This window comes from Suncus etruscus, chromosome 5 (assembly GCF_024139225.1).
Source record: "Suncus etruscus isolate mSunEtr1 chromosome 5, mSunEtr1.pri.cur, whole genome shotgun sequence".
Lineage (NCBI taxonomy): Eukaryota > Metazoa > Chordata > Mammalia > Eulipotyphla > Soricidae > Suncus > Suncus etruscus.
The window spans coordinates 154,274,078-154,295,593 of NC_064852.1; the positions used below are offsets into that span (position 1 = coordinate 154,274,078).

The 21,516-nt window shown below is 49.7% G+C and overlaps 2 protein-coding genes across 2 annotated transcripts in view; both read right to left on the bottom strand.

Annotated features, from left to right (window-relative positions):
- Nucleotides 1-21,516, bottom strand: part of TP53INP1 (tumor protein p53 inducible nuclear protein 1) — a 914,054-nt gene that overhangs the window by 862,913 nt on the left and 29,625 nt on the right. The window lies entirely within an intron of this gene.
- CCNE2 (cyclin E2) lies at nucleotides 4,547-19,565 on the bottom strand. The gene is made up of 15 exons (XM_049772962.1): nucleotides 19,554-19,565; nucleotides 19,432-19,470; nucleotides 19,037-19,236; nucleotides 18,119-18,841; nucleotides 17,960-18,013; nucleotides 17,763-17,859; nucleotides 17,564-17,626; nucleotides 17,108-17,259; nucleotides 14,991-15,126; nucleotides 12,698-12,844; nucleotides 10,679-10,774; nucleotides 8,396-8,530; nucleotides 7,454-7,565; nucleotides 6,577-6,734; nucleotides 4,547-5,901 (listed from the first exon to the last, which is right to left on the bottom strand). Exons 1-15 carry the CDS (start codon nucleotides 19,563-19,565, stop codon nucleotides 5,788-5,790), a joined length of 2,238 nt encoding a protein of 745 aa, XP_049628919.1. The 3' UTR covers nucleotides 4,547-5,787.

The window sequence follows — 21,516 nt, forward strand, 5'->3', positions numbered from 1 at the left end:
CTCTCTCACAGACACGATGGTTTGCAGTAGTTACTGAAGGGTTATCATGCATCACTATCTCCTTTCTCTCCTTTCAGCACCCAGTTCAGGTTTTTTTTTTTTCTTTTGAGTGCAGTGAGGTTGTTTCTGCTCATGACGGAAAAGGCTAGGACTAACTGTCTCTATGTGTCTGTCTATCAGCCATGATGCCATGGATTCCTATTACGGCTACATTTGGGACGTGACCATTCTGGAGTACTTGACCTGTATCCTTTGAGCCACCTGGTCCCACTGTACTGCGTACCTGAAAAGCAGCCTGTGCTCTGAACAAATTGACTTTTCTTAACTGGTTTCTTTAGATCTTCATCATAAAAGAGGTGAGACGGATAAAAGACAGATTGCAGTAAGTAAGCTGTTCTTTCTTCAGTAGCTCTGTAAGGCAGATCAGACTTGCTCTTGAGCATTGGGGACTTTTGCACCAAGAAATAACTGCTGGGGCCAGAGCAGTAGCACAGTGGCAGGGAGTTTGCCTTACATGTAGGTGACCCGGGTTCAGGTCCCGGCATCCTGTATGATATGGTCTCCCGAGCTTGCTAGGAACAATTACTGAGCGCTGTCAGCCCCCCTCCCTCCCAAAAAAAGACTGTGCCTAATGGTTGGTGAGCTGGCTTTCAGTGCTGAGAGCTCCTACTGGAGCTGGAGAGATCCAGTGGGCAAAACGTTGCCTGTGTGCAGGTAATGGGACTCAACCCACAGCACCCCATCACAGTGCCTTGAGCACTGCTGACTGAGGTCCCAAAACTGAAAAGAGTGATCTTATTTTGATAAATGAGCTGCTTGGGTAAGAGCGATAGCACAGTGGGAGGGCGTTTGCCTTGCACACAGCTGACCCTGGTTCAATCTCTGGCATCCCTCCCATATGGTCCCCTAAGCCTGCCAGGAAGTGACTTCTGAGTACAGAACCAGGAACAAACTCTTAGGGCACAAAACCAACAAAACAAAGAAGGCTGCTTTATAGAAACACTAAAATAAGTCACTATTTTGGGGTTTTTTTTTTGGGGGGGGGGGGTTTCGGGCCACACTCTTTTGATGCTCAGGGATTACTCCTGGCTAAGCGCTCAGAAATTGCCCCTGGCTTGGGGGGGACCATATGGGACTCCAGGGGATTGAACCACGGTTGCTATCTTTCCTTGGCTAGCGCTTGCAAGGCAGACACCTTACCTCTAGGGCCACCTCGCCGGCCCCTAAATAAGTCACTTTTATGATGCTTGGGGCCACACCCTGTGGTGCTCAGCTGTGTGAAAGGCAAGTGCCCTTCCAGCTATCCTATCACTCGGCCCCTCAATTTATTTTGATTTTTACTTTTTAAAAAAAAACCTGGGCCCGGAAGTCTGGAACTGAGCAGACAGGTATTTGCCTTGAGCACTCAGCGACTCGTGGCCTGATGCTTGGGGTTCCAAGTGCTGAGCACACACTTTAAATCCTTTTTTTTTTTTATTTAGATTTTTGGGTCACATCCAGCCGCGTTCAGGGGTTCCTCCTGGCTCTATGTTCAGAAATCGCTCCTGACAGGCTCGGGGGACCGTATGGGATGCCAGGATTCAAACCACTGTCCTTCTGCATGCAAGGCGAATGCCCTACCCTCCATGCTATCTCTCCGGCCCCTTTAAATCCCTTAGGTTCTGGAACCACCTGGAACTTTTTTTTTTTTTGGTTTTTGGGCCACACCTGGCGGCGCTCAGGGGTCACTCCTGGCTGTCTGCTCAGAAATAGCTCCTGGCAGGCACGGGGGACCCTATGGGACACCGGGATTCGAACCAACCACCTTTGGTCCTGGATCGGCTGCTTGCAAGGCAAACGCCGCTGTGCTATCTCTCTGGCCCACACCTGGAACATTTTTAAAGTGTCTCATGTCTTCCTCCTGCTCCAGGCACCAAGTCACCTCCTTCGTGGTGACCTTTCCTCTGTTCCTGTCTCATCTCCTGGAAATGGCTCATATGAGCCTTTTCCTCCCTTAATGGCACTGTTGGGAATAGAACCCTGGCTCCCAGTCTGCCAGGCCTGCACACCTCTCTCTGAGCTGCATCTCCAGCACTGTCACTGCCCTACAGTGTTTCTGCCTCATTTCAGGCTATTTTCTCAGCCTATGCCTTGTGCATTGAGGGCTTGATCCAAGCTCCTCACTTCACTGGCCCTCTTTTGCTTCTCTGCTGCATGTTTCGAAGCTCGGTGCAGTTGGTTCCTGCTATGGTCAGACTTAACTCTTCTTCCCAAAAGCACCAATATGTCTGGGGCCGGGTAGGTGGCGCTGGAGGTAAGGTGTCTGCCTTGCAAGCGCTAGCCAAGGAAGGACCGCGGTTCGATCCCCCGGCGTCCCATATGGTCCCCCCAAGCCAGGGGCGATTTCTGAGCGCATAGCCAGGAGTAACCCCTGAGCGTCAAATGGGTGTGGCCCAAAAACAAAACAAAACAAAAAAAAGCACCAATATGTCCTAGTGGACAGTACACTAGTACTTGAGTGAGTGCTCCCTCTAGCCCCGTGGTTTGGACTTGTGTACTGTCATAGGAATTTTGTTGAAATGTCTTTTGGGCATGTCACCCATTTTGTTTTGGGGCCACACCTGGTAGTAGTGCTCAGGTATGACTCCTGGCAGGCGTGGGAAACCAAATGGGTACTGTGGATAGAACCCTGGCTGACTATGTGCATGGCAAGCACCATCTTCGATGCTGACACTCCAGCTCTAGTTTCAACATTTCTGTATATTGAATCAGCATCACCTGGTGTTTCTCCTTTGACCTAAGTGAAAGCCATTTCGGTAGCATCTCAGCCCAGCAACAAAGCAAGACAGCCCAATTAGGGTGGTTTTCTTTTCTTCTTGGCCACGCCGAGCAGTGCTCAGGTTATTCTTGCCTCTGTGCTCAGAAATCACTCCAACAGGCTTGAGGGACCATATGTAGTGCCAGGGATCGAACCCAGGCCAGCCAAGTGCAAAGCAAATGCCCTACATGCTGTGCTATCACTCTGGCCCTGGCCAGTTATTTTGTTGTTGTTGCCGCCCCACCCCTGCAGTTTTCTTTTTAACCCAAAGGCAATTCAGGGTCCTAAGATACATTTACTAAACACTCCATGGTAGAATACCATAGGTTGATGAGTTGGTTTTGTTTTGGTTTTGGTGTTATTCCTGGCAGACTCGGGAGACCATATGGGATGGCAGAAACCAAAACCAGGTCCGTCCATCCTGTGTCAGCTACTTACAAGGCAAATACCTGCTACTGTGCTATCACTCTGGCCTAAATACCATAGGTTTTAATCATGAAATATAATTAGTATACTACGTATGCTAGAAACAGCCCTGTTAGGGGCCCCGGGTGATATAGTACAGTGGGTTAGAGGACACTTTACACTCAACCAACCCAGGTCACTCTTCTGAGTGTGGCCCAAAAAGCTTTTTGGTGGGGCCCACACCAAGCAGTGCTCAGAGAGTAACTCTTGGCTCTGCACTCAGTCATTCCTGGCAGTGCTCAGGGGACCACATGGAGATGGTACTGGCATCAACCCTGTGCACCCCATTTTACTATTGTTCAAGCCCCCTAGTAACTGACAGGAAGTTTTTTGGTTTTCTTTTGTTTTTTTGTTTTTGGGCCACACCCGGTGGTACTCAGGGATCACTCCTGGCTGTCTGCTCAGAAATAGCTCCTGGCAGGCACAGGGGACCCGATGGACACCGGGATTCGAACCACCTTTGGTCCTGGATCAGCTGCTTGCAAGGCAAATGCCGCTGTGCGATCTCTCCGGGCCCAAAAGTTTTCTTTTCCTTTTTTTTTTTTTTTTTTTGCTTAAAGCAAAAACTTGAAGTGAATTTTGATGTTCTTTTATAGGAAACAGTTCACTTAACTGCTATCTATTTTTACTAATTTTCCCTTCAGCGTATCCAAGCCAGAGGTTTCATGACTACTTGCCCTATGTCCCCACATTCTTTGTTTGCGTGTTTTTGTTTTGGGGACACCTGGCATGTGTGTGGCTAGGGGTTCCTCCTAGCAGGCATGGGGGACCATATGGGACGCTGGGATCCAAACCACCTCGATCCTGGGTTGGTCGCTTGTAAGGCAAATGCCCTACTGCTGTGCTACTGCTGTGCTATCTCTCCGGCCCCAATATCCCCACATTCTTTTTTTTTAGTTTTGTTTTGGTGGGTTTTTTTGTTTTTGGGTCACACCCAGCAGCGCTCAGGGGACTATATGGGATACTGGGATTCGAACCACTGACCTGCATGCAAGGCAAACACTTTACCTCCATGCTATTTCTCCAGCCCCATGTCCCCACATTCTTACTTAGTGCGTCAGCAGCTGCTGCTTCTCACCAGCCCTCCAATGACATCACTTCTCTGTCTTAAAGATCAAAGCTATTGGCCAGACAGAACTGAATGCAAGCAACCCAGAAGAAGTGCTGCAGCTGGCTGCCCAGAGAAGGAAAAAGAAGTTTCTCCAAGCAATGGCAAAACTTTACTTTTAAGCAGTTAGTTCTTTTTAACCTTTATTTTTTAAACAATGGGCTAAAAGTAAATAGTATTAAAAGATTACATTTATATAATACATATGTACAATTTTAGTGGTGGTTTCTTTACAGACAAAAATACTAATATATGAGTCTAAAAACAAACTACAAACTGATAAAAGACTTCATTACCGTAAAATAGCTTAAATTTATCATTTCTTCCAAGGAAGGATTTCACATGTCTGGTTCACTAGCATAAATTAGCAGTCTAATTTTTTTCTAATTAAACCCACTTATGGCTGGAATTCATTTAAAAACATGTAGAAGTAGCTATTTCATAGATAGCAAGTTCTTATTCACGTCAAGTTCTTTTAATAAATAAATTTCTAGGAGTCAGTATACATTTAATACTCTTCTGCCTTAAGAAAATAGAAGCTTTATCACTTTGATACCATTCGTAAGTTTTGGAGACATAAATAAAGCCTTAGTCACACTAAATTTTAAAAAAAATCCTTAGGGATATCTGAGAGTAATAAAGTGACTTTCTCATATATAAATAGGGCACTTAAGTTTTTCGCTCAAATTGTGATATACAAAATGGTTCTTTATACAAATAAAGCCCCAAGAAGGAGCCATAGCATTTTTGTTTATGATCTCTTTGGTATTCTCACTGTTTAGAGCAGTTTAAACACCATTTTCATCTAAGCCTAACTGAATAGAAATGTTATGGCAAGGCAAATGACATAGATAAGAAGACAAAGTTCACTATTTTTAGAAGTTCAAGTTTTATAACAGCTTTCTATATAGCAGCTGTAGATAGTCACCTTATTAGAAAACTTGGCCTTTGTAAACAATTTCAAATTTGCTTTTAAGAACCAAATTGCACTACTCAAGTATAAATTCCAGAATCTTAAAACTAGATTCAAAGTACTATGTTGCTCAGTGCACCCCTAAAGGCAGCACTTACATGAGTCCCAAACTCCCAAATACCAAATGCTGAGTTGATCAAGACCAACAGAATAACACTCGATCCAAAATTTTTTGCTATGGCCTACATTGCATCCAGTTTCTGGCCATCCGCCTTGGGAATGAAGCCATATTTGTAAACAAGTCCAGCTGTTCCTTGAACGGCCAACATAGGAACAAACATAAGGACATTTCTTCATTTCATTCTTTTAGTGCCAATTTGAAGGGTATGTCAGTGGAAGAACGGCAGTGAGCAGCTCGGAACTGGCTAACCGGTCACAGCACGATTTTACAGGGAAACCTTCAGGCGTGACTGCTCCCAATATTTGGTTGTACCTTTAAGTCCATCAGTGTTTGCTCGGTGATTTCTCCGTGCTCTTCGGTGGGGTCATGATGCCTCCATTGCACACTGGTGACAGTTGTCCCTCCCTCCTGAAGGTGTTCACATAGTTGACTTCATCCTGTGTGGGGAGGGAGAGAACAGATTAAAGCTAAGGAAAGCAGGAACACAATCCAGCAAAGCCAGACCTGACTGCTGGTACTGAGACACATGAGGTAGTATGATGGTCTCTGTCCTTGGAACTGGGATTGTTCTAGATTCAACAGTCAGAACTTCTAGTATTCTTTTTTTGGTTTTTGGGCCACACCCGGTGACGCTCAGGGATTACTCCTGGGCATGCGCTCAGAAATTGTTCCTGGCTTGGGAAGACCATATAGGACGCCAGGGATCGAATGAACCGTGGTCCAGTCTAGGTTAGCGCTTGCAAGGCAAACCACACTCCGGCCCCCAGAACTTCTAGTTATCTGCTATTTATCTCCTACCTGGTCTTCTGGTATTGTTCATGAGACATTTTTCCTGTGCTGTACCCATCCCAGCGGCAGGGCACCATCCCCCCACCCTATAATGCCTGAAGGAGCTTCGGGTTTTTTTGAGAGGGTCACACCCAGCAGCACCCAAGGGTTACTCTTCGCTCTGAGCTCAGAAATCGCTCCTGGCAGGCATGGGGGACCATCTGGGATGCTGGGAATCGAACCTAGGTCTGTCCAGGGTTGGCTGTGTGCAAGGCAAACGCCCTACCACTGTGCTATCTCTCTCCAGCCCCTACCTAAAGGAATTTTAACACCCAAAAACATACCAACATAGCCAGGAAATTTGTATGTGTCTGGATATTGTGTCTGTCTTCCATAGGAATCCTCTTAAAAATCTTGAGCTTTGCTGGAGTAGTACTTTTTACTACACTGGCAAAAGGAACCATCCAGTCTACACATTCTGAGATGTTGTCCCATTCCAAACCTAGAGAAAAATCGGAGGGGGAATGATTACACATTTGTTCGGGCTTCCACTTAAGTTTGGTGTGGGATCAAAGTTGTGTTAACCAAATGGACTCTCTTCAGCCCCCAAACCTCACTTTATAAGGAAACCAAAACCAGTAAGTTTAAGTAAAAAAGATTGTTCTCCAACGTGATTCATTGACAAATTCTTAAGACCTAAGACACCTAAAGTAGAGTTATAATATACTGAATCACTTTGGATCTAAATTTATTGGGATATTTTTCTGTGGCTATACACTGAGAATTAAAAAATCTTTACAAAAGGGCCACAGTGGGTAGGGCTTTTGCCTTACATGCTGCAGACCTTGATCCCTGGTACCCCACACAGTCCTCCAAGCCTGCTTGAGCATCGCCACATGTGGCAACAAAACAAAAACAAATTTAAAAATCCTTACTAGAGAAAAATAACAGCCAAGTTAAAAATATTGAATTTTGGGGACAGCAATGGTACAGTAGGGAAGGCATTTTGCCTTGCACACAGCTGGCCTGGAGATGACAGGGTTCTCTCTCTGGCATCCCATATTGTTAAGCACCGCCAGGAGTAATCGAGCATTGCCTGTATGTATGGTGCACTCATCTTCCAAAATTGGAGTTTTAAAATTCCTGTTTGGCAGGATGTTAAATATAAATAATCCCATTGAAAACTGAAGAGCAAAGAGAGAACCGAGTTCGGTGGCATACCTGTAGCTTTCTTAACCACGTCAATGGAGGTAAAGTGGCATAAGGCGGCTGCAGCCAGTACTCGGTACTGGAATTCTAAGGAATCAACGGCCAGGATGCACAGGTCTAAGAGCTAAGGCAGGAACAGGCAAAGCACATTAGAAGGGCGAGTCCTGCGGGTCCTCACTTCACAGCAGTTGACACTGCACTGTTTATGGTTGTGGATCACACGCCAACAATGGCTGAAACCAACATGACTCCACCCAAAGCTCGAGGCTCAGGGTTGTAGGCCAAGAAGTCTAAATTAAAGGTTAGTGTGATGTGTTGTTCTGAAGCTGAGGAAAGGGAGACACCACAGGGGGTAGGGTGCCTTCCTTAGCTGGCCCAGGTTTCACCCTGGCACCCCATATTGTCCCTTGAGCCCACAAGTGATCCCTGAGCGCAGAACCATGAGTAGGCACTGAGCAGTGCTGGGTGTGGCCCATGAACATTTAGGTTGAAGTGTTATTTCTTAAATATATTTATAGTATATGTGGACAATTTATGGGGCCTGAGGGCACTTGCCTTGCATGCAGCCAGACCAACCCGGGTTCAATCCTTGGCATTCCAATATGGTCCCCTAACCACCACCAGGAATAATATCTGAGTGGAGAGCCAGTAGTAACCCAAAGACAAGGAGGGGGGAAAAAGTATATAACTATTTTGGACTCAGGATGAAAAGTGCTCCAATTAATTTTAAACTCTAAAGTTTAAAAGGGGCCAGAGCAGTGGCACAGAGCAGTAACATTGGGGTTATGCAATTTATGCATTTATGCAACAGACAGTTCTCTGAGGGCTAGAGAGAACTCAATTAACACGCTCTGTACAACAGGCCCCCAAACATAAAACCCAACTGAGAATGTCACTGTTCTGTGTACAGCCTGCAGAAAGACACCAGCAGATAAGCCATAGAAAGGCTAGTACCTGAGCTATCTGGATGAACTGCTCTTGAGAGTACTGAGGTAGGAGAACTTTAGGAGCATCTTTAAGAGCTTCAACTTGGAGGAAGAGATTCAGCCAAGAGATGACTGTCACAGGACTAAGCTGCCATTTCAGAGCCTGTCAAGGAAATGAAAAGTCCAATAAAGATTAGACTTTGGGAGGCCGGAGCAGTGGCGCAAGCGGTAAGGTGTCTGCCTTGCATCGCTAGCCTAGGACGAACCACAGTTCAACGCCCGAGCCCTCCCCCCCCCCCCCCGCCCCCCACATCCCATATGGTTCCCCAAGCCAGGAGTGATTTCTGAGCACATATCCAAGAGTAACCCCTGAGCATCACAGGGTGTGGCCCAAAAACCAAAGGGGAATAAAAAAGATTAGACTCTGGAGCATGGGGATGGAGCTCAGGTGGATACGGATTTTGCCATCTGAAAGCCTGGGTTTGGTCCCTGACATCACAGCAACAAGGGAATCCTTCCCTTGACACTCTCTTGTTTTACTCTCCTTATAACCTGGGTACTGCTGCGGAATAATACCACATACCCAAGACCTGTATTACTAGAGCTATTGGACATTTTTTGGAGGGGTACCACACCCAGGCAATGCTTAGGGGTTACTCCTGACTGGGTACTCAGGAATTACTCCTAGCAGTGCCTGGGGACACCATATGGGATACTAGGGTCAAACTCATTTTGACTACATGCCAAGGTAAACTTCAGCCCCACTATTAAAAATTACAACTAGGGGCTAGAGAGACAGCATGGAGGTAAGGCGTTTGCCTTTCATGCAGAAGGCCATCGGTTCGAATCCCAGCGTCCCATATGGTCCCCTGTGCCTGCCAGGAGCAATTTCTGAGCATGGAGCAGGAGTAACCCCTGAGCACTGCCGGGTGTGACCCAAAACACACACACACACACACACACACACACACACACACACACACACACACACACACACACACACACACACAACTAGAGGGGCCAGAGTGATAGCACAGCAGTGGAGCAGGAGTAATCCCTGAGCACTGCCGGGTGTGACCCAAAACACACACACACACACACACACACACACACACACACACACACACACACACACACACTTACAACTAGAGGGGCCAGAGTGATAGCACAGCAGTAGGCTGGTTGTGACCGACCAGGATGGACCGGGATTAGCTCCTTGGCATCCCATATGGTCCCCTAACGCTGCCAGGAGCAATTTCTGAGCACGGGGCCAGGAATACACCCTGAGCTCCACCAGATCTGGCCCAAAAATAAAATAAAAATTACAACTAGAATGTGCTTTAAATGTATATAAGCTTATAGTAATATATATGCATGTTGTGGTAATCTCTATATGTAATATATTCTTACATCTATTTTAGTGCGATGCTAGGGATCAAGCCAGAACCTCACATACATGAAAGCAGTTGCTGGCTACTGACAATTTATAAATTATTGGTAGATAATTTCATAAATGAAAGTCATGCATGATTTTTCCCTTTAATTCACCTTGTTAATCCCTAAGACCTAATCAAACACCTTTACACTTCTCTCCTCCATCCCTTTGCCTGTAAAAAGAAAAGAGGCCATGAAAGAATTCTCAGCTGGATGTTTGAAAGGAAGGGGAAAAGTGCAGGGGGATGTGAATGCTGGCGCGGGTTCAATCATCAAGCACCTCCAGGACGCACCATACTACCCCACACCATCACATCCTGGCAAGAAAGAGCAAGTGTAGATAGAGCACTAAGGCCTAGGAAGCACATTGGGATGTAGTTAGTAAATCCTGTTGTGTTCACTGCTTATGGCTTCAAAATGTTCTCCGTGACTTATTCTAGGAAACTTGAACGACACAGAAAAGCAAAATATTGAGGCTGACCAGCCACATCAGTGTTAACATTAATCCCTTGAGAATCAAATTCTAGTGGCTAGAGAGAGCTCAGTGGGATGGACCACATATTTTGGAGTCTCACCTGAGCACCACTGGGTGGGGCATCCCCAAGCAAACAAAAAAATAACTGGATTCTGATAGTAAGACTCAAGTGTTTTGTTTCGGTTTTTGGGTCACACCAGATGATGCTCAAGACTTAATCCTGGCTCTGCACTCAGGAATTAATTACTCATGGCTGTACTTGGAGGGCCATATGTGCTGCTGGGACCAAACCCAGGCCAGTCGCATGCAAAGCCTTCCCCACTATGCTAAAGCCCTGGCCGCTGCCCCAGCCCCAGCCCCATGCAATGTGACCAAGTATGGATAATAAAGCAGTGGCATTACCTTCAGTATCATAAGCTCTGTACTTAAAATGTCCTCTTCACTGCAGGCACCGTCAGTCACATAGGCAAACTCTTGGAGTTTAGGAGCGTAGATTTCCTTTCAAATGGATTTCGAAGTTAGTGCCAGGCACAACGACACCGTGAAAGTACATAGCACAGAACTGGCCAGCAATGCTAATATCTAAGATGGCTAAGTCTACATCTTAGTAAAATGATTTTAGCAAAAACCGTTAATATTTCAAGTTGCCTTTCATTTCGTCAGGCATCTGAATTAGCCAACTGAAATTGGGACTCAACCTCTTAGGTTACTTCAGGTATAGGCTATAAAGTCAGACTTCCTTTAAGACCGCCTAGTGGTTACACAAAAACAGAAGGTTCAACAACTAAGGTCTAGACACTGAAAACATTGCCTTTGCCCTAAGACTAAAGTCTTGATTACCAAAGACTAGAGTTGGGCCAGAGAGAGAGTGCAGTAACACACATAACTACCCAAAACAAAACAAAAAACCCTCAGTGTCATTTGGAAACAACAGGTGGAAACTGAGTAACTGATAACAGAGCCCTGGCCTGTGAGGATGGATAGAGGCAGGGGCAGGGACCAGGTCTTCAGGGAGGACAGACCAGTATCAACATTATTCACCAGACTGGGCAAACCTGGAGAGCCCTTAATGTCCGAAACAGTCTTCGTCTGATGGAACAAACAGCCGATTCAGCTTGTCCCCTATCCTCACTCCAAATAGGGTCAGATGGTCTGACTGAAGACCACCTCTGACCATAGCTCCGCCACAGGTGGGAACCTCAGGCCTCACCCCCAGGGTCAGGAGAGGGAGCTGACACCCATTGGGCAGGTTAAGCAGCAGGTGTCACCTCACCCCAGCCTGAGTCAGGCACAACTCGGAACAGAGGTCACATCTGCCTCCTGTCAGCAGAACCACCCTAGGGCTAGTTCACCTGAACCCTAATTCCAGGACATAAACCAGAGATTGGTAACAATTCAGTCTGGAGGAAACAGGGCCACTATCCTTCCACTGAGCCATAATGTTCGAAAAGCATTCTTGGGGAAAAAGACAATATCAAAAAGCCTACCGTGGCCCCGGAGAGATAGCACAGCAAGCAGCCGATCCAGAACCAAAAGGTGGTTGGTTCGAATCCCGGTGTCCCATATGGTCCCCCGTGCCTGCCAGGAGCTATTTCTGAGCAGACAGCCAGGAGTAACCCCTGAGCACAGCCGGGAATGACCCAAAAATCAAAAAAACAAAACAAAACAAAACAAAACAAAAACCATACCGTATTTGCCAGCGTATAAGACGACCCCCTAATTTTGCAGTTGAAACATAGGTTTAGACCTCTATTGGCTGTATCAGCACAGAACGTTCCTGTGCTGCAACTGTATGTACCACAGTGAGCCAATCACAACAAGCAAAGGTCCAAAGGTTCTACTGTCATAGACTTCCTCTCTGACTCTGGCCAATCTGAGCAGGCTTTTGACAGTGTGGATTCGGTACAGAACATTGTCTAATTTGCATGCATCGAAAGCCTGCTTGGATTCGCTGAGTTAGAGAGGCGGTCCGAGTAATTGGTGCAGGATCGAGTTGGAAAATTCGTTTTGTGGCAATATTCAGACAATTTTCGTTTAGCGGCATATTGAAACATTTTTCAGGATATACTCGGCGTATAAGACGACCCCCGATTTTCGGTTGACCTTTTTTTTGTTTCAAAAGTCCTCTTATACGCCAGAAAATACAGTAAGTATGGGGCCGGAGCAGTGGCAAAAGCAGTAAGGCGTCTGCCTTGCACGCACTAGCCTAGGATGGATCGAGGCGTCCCATATGGTCCCCCAAACCAGGATCGATTTCTGAGCGCATAGCCAGGAGTAACCCCTGAGCATCACCGGGTGTGGCCCCAAAACTTAAAATAAATAAATATTTAGAAAAAAGCATAAGTATGGTCTTTCTGGAAATGTGCTAACAAGAATCTATTCAGAGTAAAATATATGTAAGGATAACTTTTGAGAACTTACCTCAAGTTTGGAAGCAATAAACAATGAGGTAATTCCAATGAGCTGGAGCATGTGTTTACTTATATTCTTTTGTGTCAACATAAATCTATCAAAAAAGTCTTGCGCGAGATAAAATGTCTCCCGATGAAGTGTGTATACTTCACATACCTAGAGAAGAATCAAGACATTTATAAATACTATATCCTGAATTCCTCTCAATTAGGAAGTGCTTTTAGCATCTCGGCCTTGCAAAGTGTGTGTGTGGCTATTTGGGTCTTAGTGACTGTTTGGGGGATCTGGGGGACTTGCCCCTGGCTGTGCTGGGCACCTACCCAGGTTCCTGAGGTCAAGTGGGTGTTGCCATTCTAAGCCAGCACCCCACAGCCCCAGATTCTAGATCACTCCCTCCCTTGCCTGTGCCAAGGGCTCAGATCTGTCCCTGCCCCTCCTCAGCCTCACCCTGTGAGGGGACGCAATGGCCAGAGCCCTTTCCAGGATCTGCTTACACTCTTAGGTGCTCCTGACTAGTTGTTGTTCTCCACTCCATACTAGTTTTACTTCTATTTCTGCTCCTTCTGAGGACTTTGGCTCTTCCCAATGTTTATTGGTGGTATGAGTAAGTGTAATGTCTCTCTTTTGCCGTCTTTGGGCCAAACCTGGTAGGGTCAAGGGACCTCTGAGGCAATGGGGATTAAAGCCCAGTCACTCTGGTTCTTGCTTCCTTTCCATTTTGCTGAAGGAAACGTGATGCTGCCGAGGGTAATACAGACTGTGACGCTTAAATTCTGTCACCAAGCTACCTTCCCAGCTCAGGGTTATTTGCTGGGGGGGTAGGGGGTGGGATAGGGGACAGTATATTCAAGACCTTGAACTGGGTCAGTAAAATGCAAGGCAAAGAAACAAACACCTGGGGCCGGAGAGATAGCATGGAGGTAAGGCGTTTGCCTCATGCAAAAGGTCATCGGTTCGAATCCCGGCGTCCCATATGGTCCCCCGTGCTCGCCAGGAGCGACTTCTGAGCATGGAGCCAGGAGTAACTCCTGAGCACTGCCGGGTGAGACCCAAAAACCAAAAAAAAAAAAAAAGAAACAAACACCTTTCTCCAGTACTCTCTCCAGCCCAGTCCTCCTTGCTCATGTCTGTCTTTGGTGGCTCAGAATGATCTAAGAATTAACTAGATTTTTGCTAGAGACACAATCTTTTGTTAAACTAATTTTTTTTTTTTTTTTTTTTTGGTTTTTGGGTCACACCCGGCAGCTCTCAAGAGCTACTCCTGGGCCCAGAGAGATAGCGCAGTGGCGTTTGCCTTGCAAGCAGCCGATCCAGGACCAAAGGTGGTTGGTTCGAATCCCGGTGTCCCATATGGTCCCCCGTGCCTGCCAGGAGCTATTTCTGAGCAGATAGCCAGGAGTAACCCCTGAGCACCGCTGGGTGTGGCCCAAAAACCAAAAACCAAAAAAAAAAAAAAAAAAAAGAGCTACTCCTGGCTCTATGCTCAGAAATTGCCCCTGGCAGGCTCAGGGGACCATATAGGATGCTGGATTCAAATCCACTGTCCTTCTGCATGCAAGTCAAACACCCTACTGCTGTGCTCTCTCTCCGGCCAGAATCCCTGTTTTTTTGTTTGTGGGCCATACCCAGCAATGCTCAGGGGTTACTTCAGGTTGGGGCACAAAAATTGCTCCTGAGCTTAGAGGACCATAGGGAACTCGGAGATTGAACCCCAGTTGACCACATGCAAGGCAAACGCCCTTCTCCAGCCTCAGAATCCTTATTTCTGACTATGAGGTGGATTCCCCTGGTCAGAGGGAATCCCATGATGCCGAGATTTCAAAAAAGGACTTTCTGCATCCGCTGTTGAAACATTCCTTCAAGCCTGAGTTTGGATTAAGATGCCCTGACTCAAAAGAATGTTTTATGACGTTTCCAGAGGCTACTCTGCCAGGTGTCGATTCTACCAAACAACTACTCATCTCCCTAGACTGGCCATCTCTAGGCCTAGGAATGAGGGAAACTAGACAGCAAATACCTGAGGGCTGCTGGGAAATCAATTTTGTCATTCATGCCCGTAATCATTTCCTCAGAAATTTGAGACTCTTAGAGTCACTATCTAGAAAAAGGGGATGAGGCTAAATAACATTCTGGCACAGACAAAATGGTGACTTCAGGATAGGCCATTTCCCATTTCGATGGCACAACTGAAGCCAAGCACCCCCGTACCCCAAGATGACCACCGACAGTGAGGCACTAGGGTGCTGGGAAAGTGTGCTCCCAATCTCACCTCAGGAGTATTTCCCACACGGCCAGATCGTACCTCCAACAGCCAGTCTAGGAGTATGGACCTCATCTGTGGTTCCAAGTCTGCGTGAAGAACTTCGAAATGCTTGTCATGAATGTATCTGCTCTCCTTCTTCAGCATGTTCAGCCAAACCTCCTTGGAGCACCCCCAGCTACAGGAAAGGGCGGGGGGAGAAGATTTCAAATCTGATCTGTGTCACATACAGATTTTATTTGTTTACGCAGAATGAACTTCATCTATAGACACTGAAATCTTTACCTTGAGTGAGAATTTTGAAAAACCTGTTGTTGGGGGACCCCTAATTCAGGAGTCTCAAACTCGCGGCCCGCGGGCCTTTTGCTGCCCTCCGTACATTTTGTGGCCCTGCCCTAGAGGAATCTTTTTTTGTTTTGTTTTGTTTTAGTTGTTTGGGTCACACCCCCCAATGTTCAAGGCTTACTACTGACTTTGCACTCAAGGATCACCCCGACTTTGCCTCCTGCGGCCCCCAGGTAAATTGAGTTTGAGACCTCTGCCCTAAGTGTAAGAAACCATTTGTTTGGTGCGTAAATTGTGCGGTAACCCAGCAATGATACAGCAAGATTTTGGACCGTGATAAATAAGTTGAGATTCCAATAGTGCTTTCCAGCACCCGCTTACTTAAACTTCCTAGTATGACACCCACTAATGACAGGTACTGTCTTCTTACAAGTGACTCTAGCACTGAGACCCTGAAGTATCTCAGCCCTCCTGGTGATGGCCAGCTAGGACAGAGGCACCCGAATCCGTGCCCACAGAGCATATTGGCACAGTGCCTCCCTCCCTCAGGCAGGAGATGAGATCAGATCAATCAGAGCATGGTTGGAGATCCCAGTGCCACAAAGTGAGCACCAGCAACCGCAACCCAAGCATCTGACTCCACCAGTTTTCACAAAAGTCAAGAGATAGGGTCCACTAATTTGCTTCATAAAAGCCAAATGTAAATCAGTAGACTCTTTTGGAGGGATGCTCAGGGCTTCCTGAGTTTCAGTATCGGGTTAGCTGCATACAAGGCAAATGCCCTCCCCACTATGCCATCCTCTCTCTGATCCCATGTTTTGAATAGGGGATACTGGTAAGTCTCATTTTCATTCCACTGGAAAACAAGTATAGACCTTACGAAGAGTGGTAAGATGAAGAGCTGAATCAAAGGAGATATTGCACTTTTTTTTTTTTTGGTTTTTGGTTTTTGGGCCACACCCGGTAACGCTCAGGAGTTGCTCCTGGCTATGTGCTCAGAAGTTGCTCCTGGCTTCTTGGGGGACCATATGGGACACCGGGGGATCGAACCGCAGTCCGTCCAAGGCTAGCGCAGGCAAGGCAGGCACCTTACCTTTAGCGCCACCGCCCGGCCCCGATATTGCACATTTTAAACTACATTACATTTTGGTTTGGGGGGCTACACCCAGCAGAGCTCAGGGCTCAGGGCTGACTCCTGGCTCTGCACTCAGGGCTCACTCCTGACAGGCTCAGGATCAGGTGGAATGCAGGGATTAAACCTAGGTGTACCCTGTGCAAGGCAAGTGTGCATCTTATAGTTCCTTCAAAAGGAAACTCTAAATTCTTAACAGTATCCAGCAAATGAAAACTAAATGCTTTAAACACCTTGAAAGTATATTAAGTATCTGTGAAAAAGAATTTTTCCAATGATTATGTCTATTTGTGTTTAAAGATCTTCCATAGGAGGTTTATTTGGCTATTTTTAATTCAAAGTCATTTAAGAATCTGATGATTGGAGTGAGAGTGGTAGAATAGTGGGGGAGGCTGTTTGCCTTGAACACAGCTGACCAGGATTCAATCTCTAGCATCCCATCTGATCCTCCATGCCTGCCATGAGTAATCCGTAAGTAAAAAGAGAGGCAGGAGTAGGCCCAGAGCATTACTGGCTGTGGCCCAAAAACCAATCCAAACCAAAAAAAAGTAATAATAATGTTATGATCCCTCTCTGAAAAATCCTAGTAACAATTCATTTTGGGGGCTGGAGTGATATAAAATTTTTTTTAGTTTGTTTCTATCTTCCGCTGGAGACAAAAGCTAATGCAGTACCTTCTACGGTCAGCACCATTTCTGAAACATTTCTCAACTGTTGAGCCCATCCCTGGAACCTTTCTTACCTTAACTCAGGCAGAGGAGAAGGGTTGATGAAGAGGTTTTTGAATCGGTAGTTGGTGAACCTGGAGAAGTCGCTGGTCTCTATTTCTTTGTGTGGGGTTTCAATGATGATGCAGGGACTGATCCCGCCCGACAGCACGGGGGGCCAGCAGTTCTGGGGTTCAAGAAGATACAGACACAGAATTGAAGTGGGGATGAAGCCTGTCTGGGGCTCCGGTACTCAAGGGGACTTGAAGGCAGACCCTAAAGGGGGGGGGGGGGTCCTGAGAACTGGACTCCTTGCTGGACACTCTCCAGTCCTGAGGGCGGGGAGGGGGAGCCCAGGTCTGCAGCAGGCCAGTGGGGAACAGAAAGAGCGGTGCCCTGGGCGGGCAGACTAAACAGGGAGGCCAGGAGGGGGGCTCACCAAGCGGGGGGCTCGTGTGTCCTGGGGTGTCGCCCTCCCTCCCTGGCCTTACCCTGATCTCATACTGCTGCTTCCTGGATGGCTCTGGTCTCTCCTCTTTCCTCTTCTTGACATCCTGGGAAGAACAGGGCCGTCACTGGGCGGGTCCCACTCCATCCCGGGGTGGGGAGGGGGTCCCCCACCTCTCCACCCCGCACCCCCTACCGCTCGCCCTGTGTCGTCCCCCCCATCACCGCGATCCCGAGCCCCACCTGCGAGGTCTTGCGTCTCTTGGCCTGGGCCGGCTGCGCTTCCTGCGGGGAGCCGGGGTGCCCGGGCTGCGGGGGCTGCTTGGCTTGCAGGCGGCTGCTGCGGAGGAGGCCGGGCGGGGTGCGGTCAGTCGGGGGGCGCCCGCACCCCACCCCACCCCGCAGCCCTCGCCCTCCTCCCCGATCCGCCCCAGCCTCACCTGCGTCTGGACATGGTCCTCTGGCGGGCAGGCGTGTGCGTGGGCGCAAGGGCTCTGCGGGCGCAGACGGGGTCAGGGGTCAGCGGCGGGGACCCCGAAGCAGCCCGCCCGGCCGCCCTGCCCCGCCCCGCCCCAGCCCGGGCGGCGCCCGGCTGTCACGTCTGCGGCGCCCGGACACGCACCCAGGGGGCCCGTGCGGGGGACCCCGGGTCCCGCCTGGCAGGGACGGGACGAGCGGTCCCGAAGCGCCGGGGCCCGGGGAGGGCCGGCACGGCGAGATCGGGGACCCCCGGCTCGGCCCGCACCCCGCAGCCCAGCCCCGAGACCCCGCAGCCCGCAGCCCGCAACCCGCGCGCGCGAACCCTCACCGTCCCGCCGCGGCCGCCGCTCTCAGCTGGCGCCGGCGCCAACACCTTATATAGGCCGGGCGGGCCCGCGCCGCGCATGCGCGCCGGCCCTCCGTCCTCCCGCGCGCGCGCACCGGCCCGCCGAGGCCGCCTCGCAGCCTCGCCGCCTCGCCGCCTCGCGCGCCGGCCCGCTGCGCGCCCAGCCCGGGCCCCGCCCCCTCGGCGCCACTGCGCACGCGCGGACCCCGGCCGGCCAATCGGGAGCGCCGGCGCGGCGCCACGTGCGGCGGGCGGAAGGTAAACACGGCGGCTCGATCGGGGTGCGGGCGTCGGGGCGCGGGCTTGCTGGGGCCGCTCCGCCGCGGGCTCTGTGCGCCCGTCCGCCCGCCCGCAGGTCGAGGTGCGTGGCCCCGCTCTGCCCCGGCGCTCCCGCTTCCCGGGCGCTCCGGGCCCCGCCGCCCAGGCCCCGCCCCGCCGGCTGCGCGCCCTGCGGAGCCCGCGCCTTGTGTCTGGCGGGAGCCGAGGGCCCGCCCGGCTGGGGGAGGCGGCGGGTCGAGCCTAGGCCGCTGCCCCCCAACCCAGCCCGGCAGGCGAAGGCGAACCCCCGTCGCCCCTCGTCCCGTCCCGTCCCCTGCGCCCGATCGCGAGGCAGACAAAGCCCCCCCACACCCCGATCCCCACCGGGAGAGGAGAGGGCGGGAAGGGGGGACGGACGGACGGACGGACGGACGCGCCTTCCGTGGCCTCGGGATCGTCGCCAGCCCTTGGGCCTCCGCAAGGCCCGCGCCCCCTTCTCTTTCCATCCGACGTGGACACAGACTTGTCAAAGCCGCTGCTCTCGCAGCCCGATGATGGAGAAGGAAACGGGTGTGCATCGGGGACTGCACCGGCCCCCTTCCCCCGCTCGCGCACAGCACCCCCAGAAGGAGACTACATAGAGACCCCGAGTTCCAAACTCTTTCTCTCTCTCTTTCTCTCAGCCTGTCCGGGAAGGAGGCCTCCAGGGCGGAGTCCTAGCGCAGAGCTCTGGCGGGAAAAGGCGAGCTCCGGAACACCCTGAAGCCCACCAGGAGGTGTGTGGGCTTCTTTTTTTGGGGGTGGGGGGGATTGCTTTTGGGCCCGAACTGGCCGGAACACTGAGCAAAAGTGCACTTTGCGGGCGCCCTGGACGGTGAAGGGGACGTTACAGCTGCCCCAGGGCTGGTTGTCCTGTTCGGGAGTGACACCGCGCGATACTCAGGACTTACTCTTGGCTCCATGCTTGAGGGATCAGTCAGGGACTCTCGGGGGTGCCAGGGATCAGTCCCGGGTCAGCATGGTGCAAGGCGCAAGGCGAGCGCCTTGATCCCTGCATTGCCTGACCCCTCTGGGATGCCCCAGGCTTTCCCCTCACACAGATCTGGGCCCTGAGCTTCTGGTGCTGAGGATCAGACCCTGGCCAGCCATGCACCAGGCGGAGCCCTTCCTGCTAAGCTATCCCCCAGGCCCCTAGGCTAAATAGGCCAGGCCCAGCTTGGTGCTGGAGCTGGACCCCCCCTCTTTTGGCCTCTGCCCTCCCGGCCCTGGAGCCTCTCCCCAGCCTTCCGGCCTCATTCTGAAGCTGAAGACATTGCTGAGGTCTGGGAAGGCCCCATCTTGCGACTCAAAGGTAGCCGCTCTGTGTCGGCTCCTCTTCCCAGCCATACCTCACAGCTTTAGATCCGTGGTTCTGAAGGTCCCGGATGCCACTGCTGGATGATTAAAATCACTGTTTTCCAGAATCGTGTGCCTAACAAATAGCTTGAGTTTTCAATTAAGTCAATTTTGCGTTTTTTATATAGACAAGTATAGAGGTCACCTTTCCATACATGTGTGTGTCTGTCTGTCTTTCTCCATCCATCCATCACCAAGAGCATCCCTGGCCCTTGCTTTATACTTCAGAAAAGGAAGAAAAAAGTTTTTCAGGGGCGGGAGAGATAGCACAGCAGTAGGATATTTGCTTTGCATTCGGTCGACCCAGGAGGGATCCGGTCCAATTCCCGGCATCTCATATGGTCCCCCAGCCTGTCAGGAGCAATTTCTGAGTGCAGAAACAGGAGGAACCCCTGAGTGCCACTGGGTGTGGCCCAAAAATGTATCAGTCAATTAATAAATAAATAAAGCTTAAAATAAAGAAAAGAATTTTTAGCTGGAGCACCAGCCAGGAGTAATCCCTGAGCTCCTTTGGGTATGGCCCACAAGCCAAACAAACAAACAAACAAAAAAAAACACGTTTGTGTTACCATTTAAGGAATTAAGATACAATTGTGTCAAAGTTTATATATAGCATTGATGTACAAAGTTTCTGCACCCCACCAATGCCTTTCACTGATCTATGTATCCTATGTCCCATTCTCTCTTGCTTTATACTTTGAGAAGCTCATCTGTAACTCCCTGTGTCCCACTTATCCCGGTTCTGAGATGCAGGAGACTGGTTTATACTGGGCATCATTTGGGAAATTTGGTCATTTTCTTTTGTTTGTTTGTTTGCTTTTTTGAGTTACACCCGGCAGGCAGAGCCCAGGGGTTACTCTTGGTTCTGTGCTCAGAAGTCACTCCTGGCAGACCTGGGGGACCATATGGGATTCCAGGATTTGAACCACCATCCATCCTGGATAGGCTGCACGCAAAGCAGACGCCCTACCGCTGTGTTATCTCTCCGGCCCATATTCGGTAGTTTTCTAAGACCCATGTTTTCCCCTCCATCTTGTCTGTGCAAAGTTAGGACACAGGGTGTATCAGAGAAGCTAACTTGCCTTGCCTTAGGGCCAGAGCAATAGCATAGCGTGAAGTGCTTTTTTGCCTTGCATGTGACCAACGGGGTTTGATCCCGGGCATCCCATATGGTTGCCCCCACCCAACCTGCCAGGAGTGATTCCTGAGCGAAGAGCCAATAATAACAGTGCTGCCAGGTGTGCCCCCACACACAAAAAAAGAGAGAGCTTGTCTTGTCCATAGCTGACCTACGTTCAAGCTCCAACACTCCATAGGTCTCAAGCCTCGCCAGGAGTAATCCTGGAGTGCAGAGCCTGAGCAGTACGAATGTGGCCCAAAAACCAATCAAAAAATCAAAATAGGGGCCCGGAGAGATAGCACAGCGATAAGGCGTTTGCCTTGCATTTGGAAGGATGGTGGTTCAAATCCCGGGCATCCCATAAGGTCCCCCGAGCCTGCCAGGGGCGATTTTTGAGC

What these genes read in the sequence shown, in the direction of transcription:
- CCNE2 (XM_049772962.1), bottom strand. An exon ending in AGGACCATGTCCAGACGCAG is followed by an intron (nt 17,860 to 17,959) that starts GTGAGGCTGGGG and finishes CCTCCTCCGCAG; the next exon opens with CAGCCGCCTGCAAGCCAAGC. An exon ending in CAAATTTCCTGGCTATGTTG is followed by an intron (nt 5,902 to 6,576) that starts GTATGTTTTTGG and finishes CTCCCCACACAG; the next exon opens with GATGAAGTCAACTATGTGAA.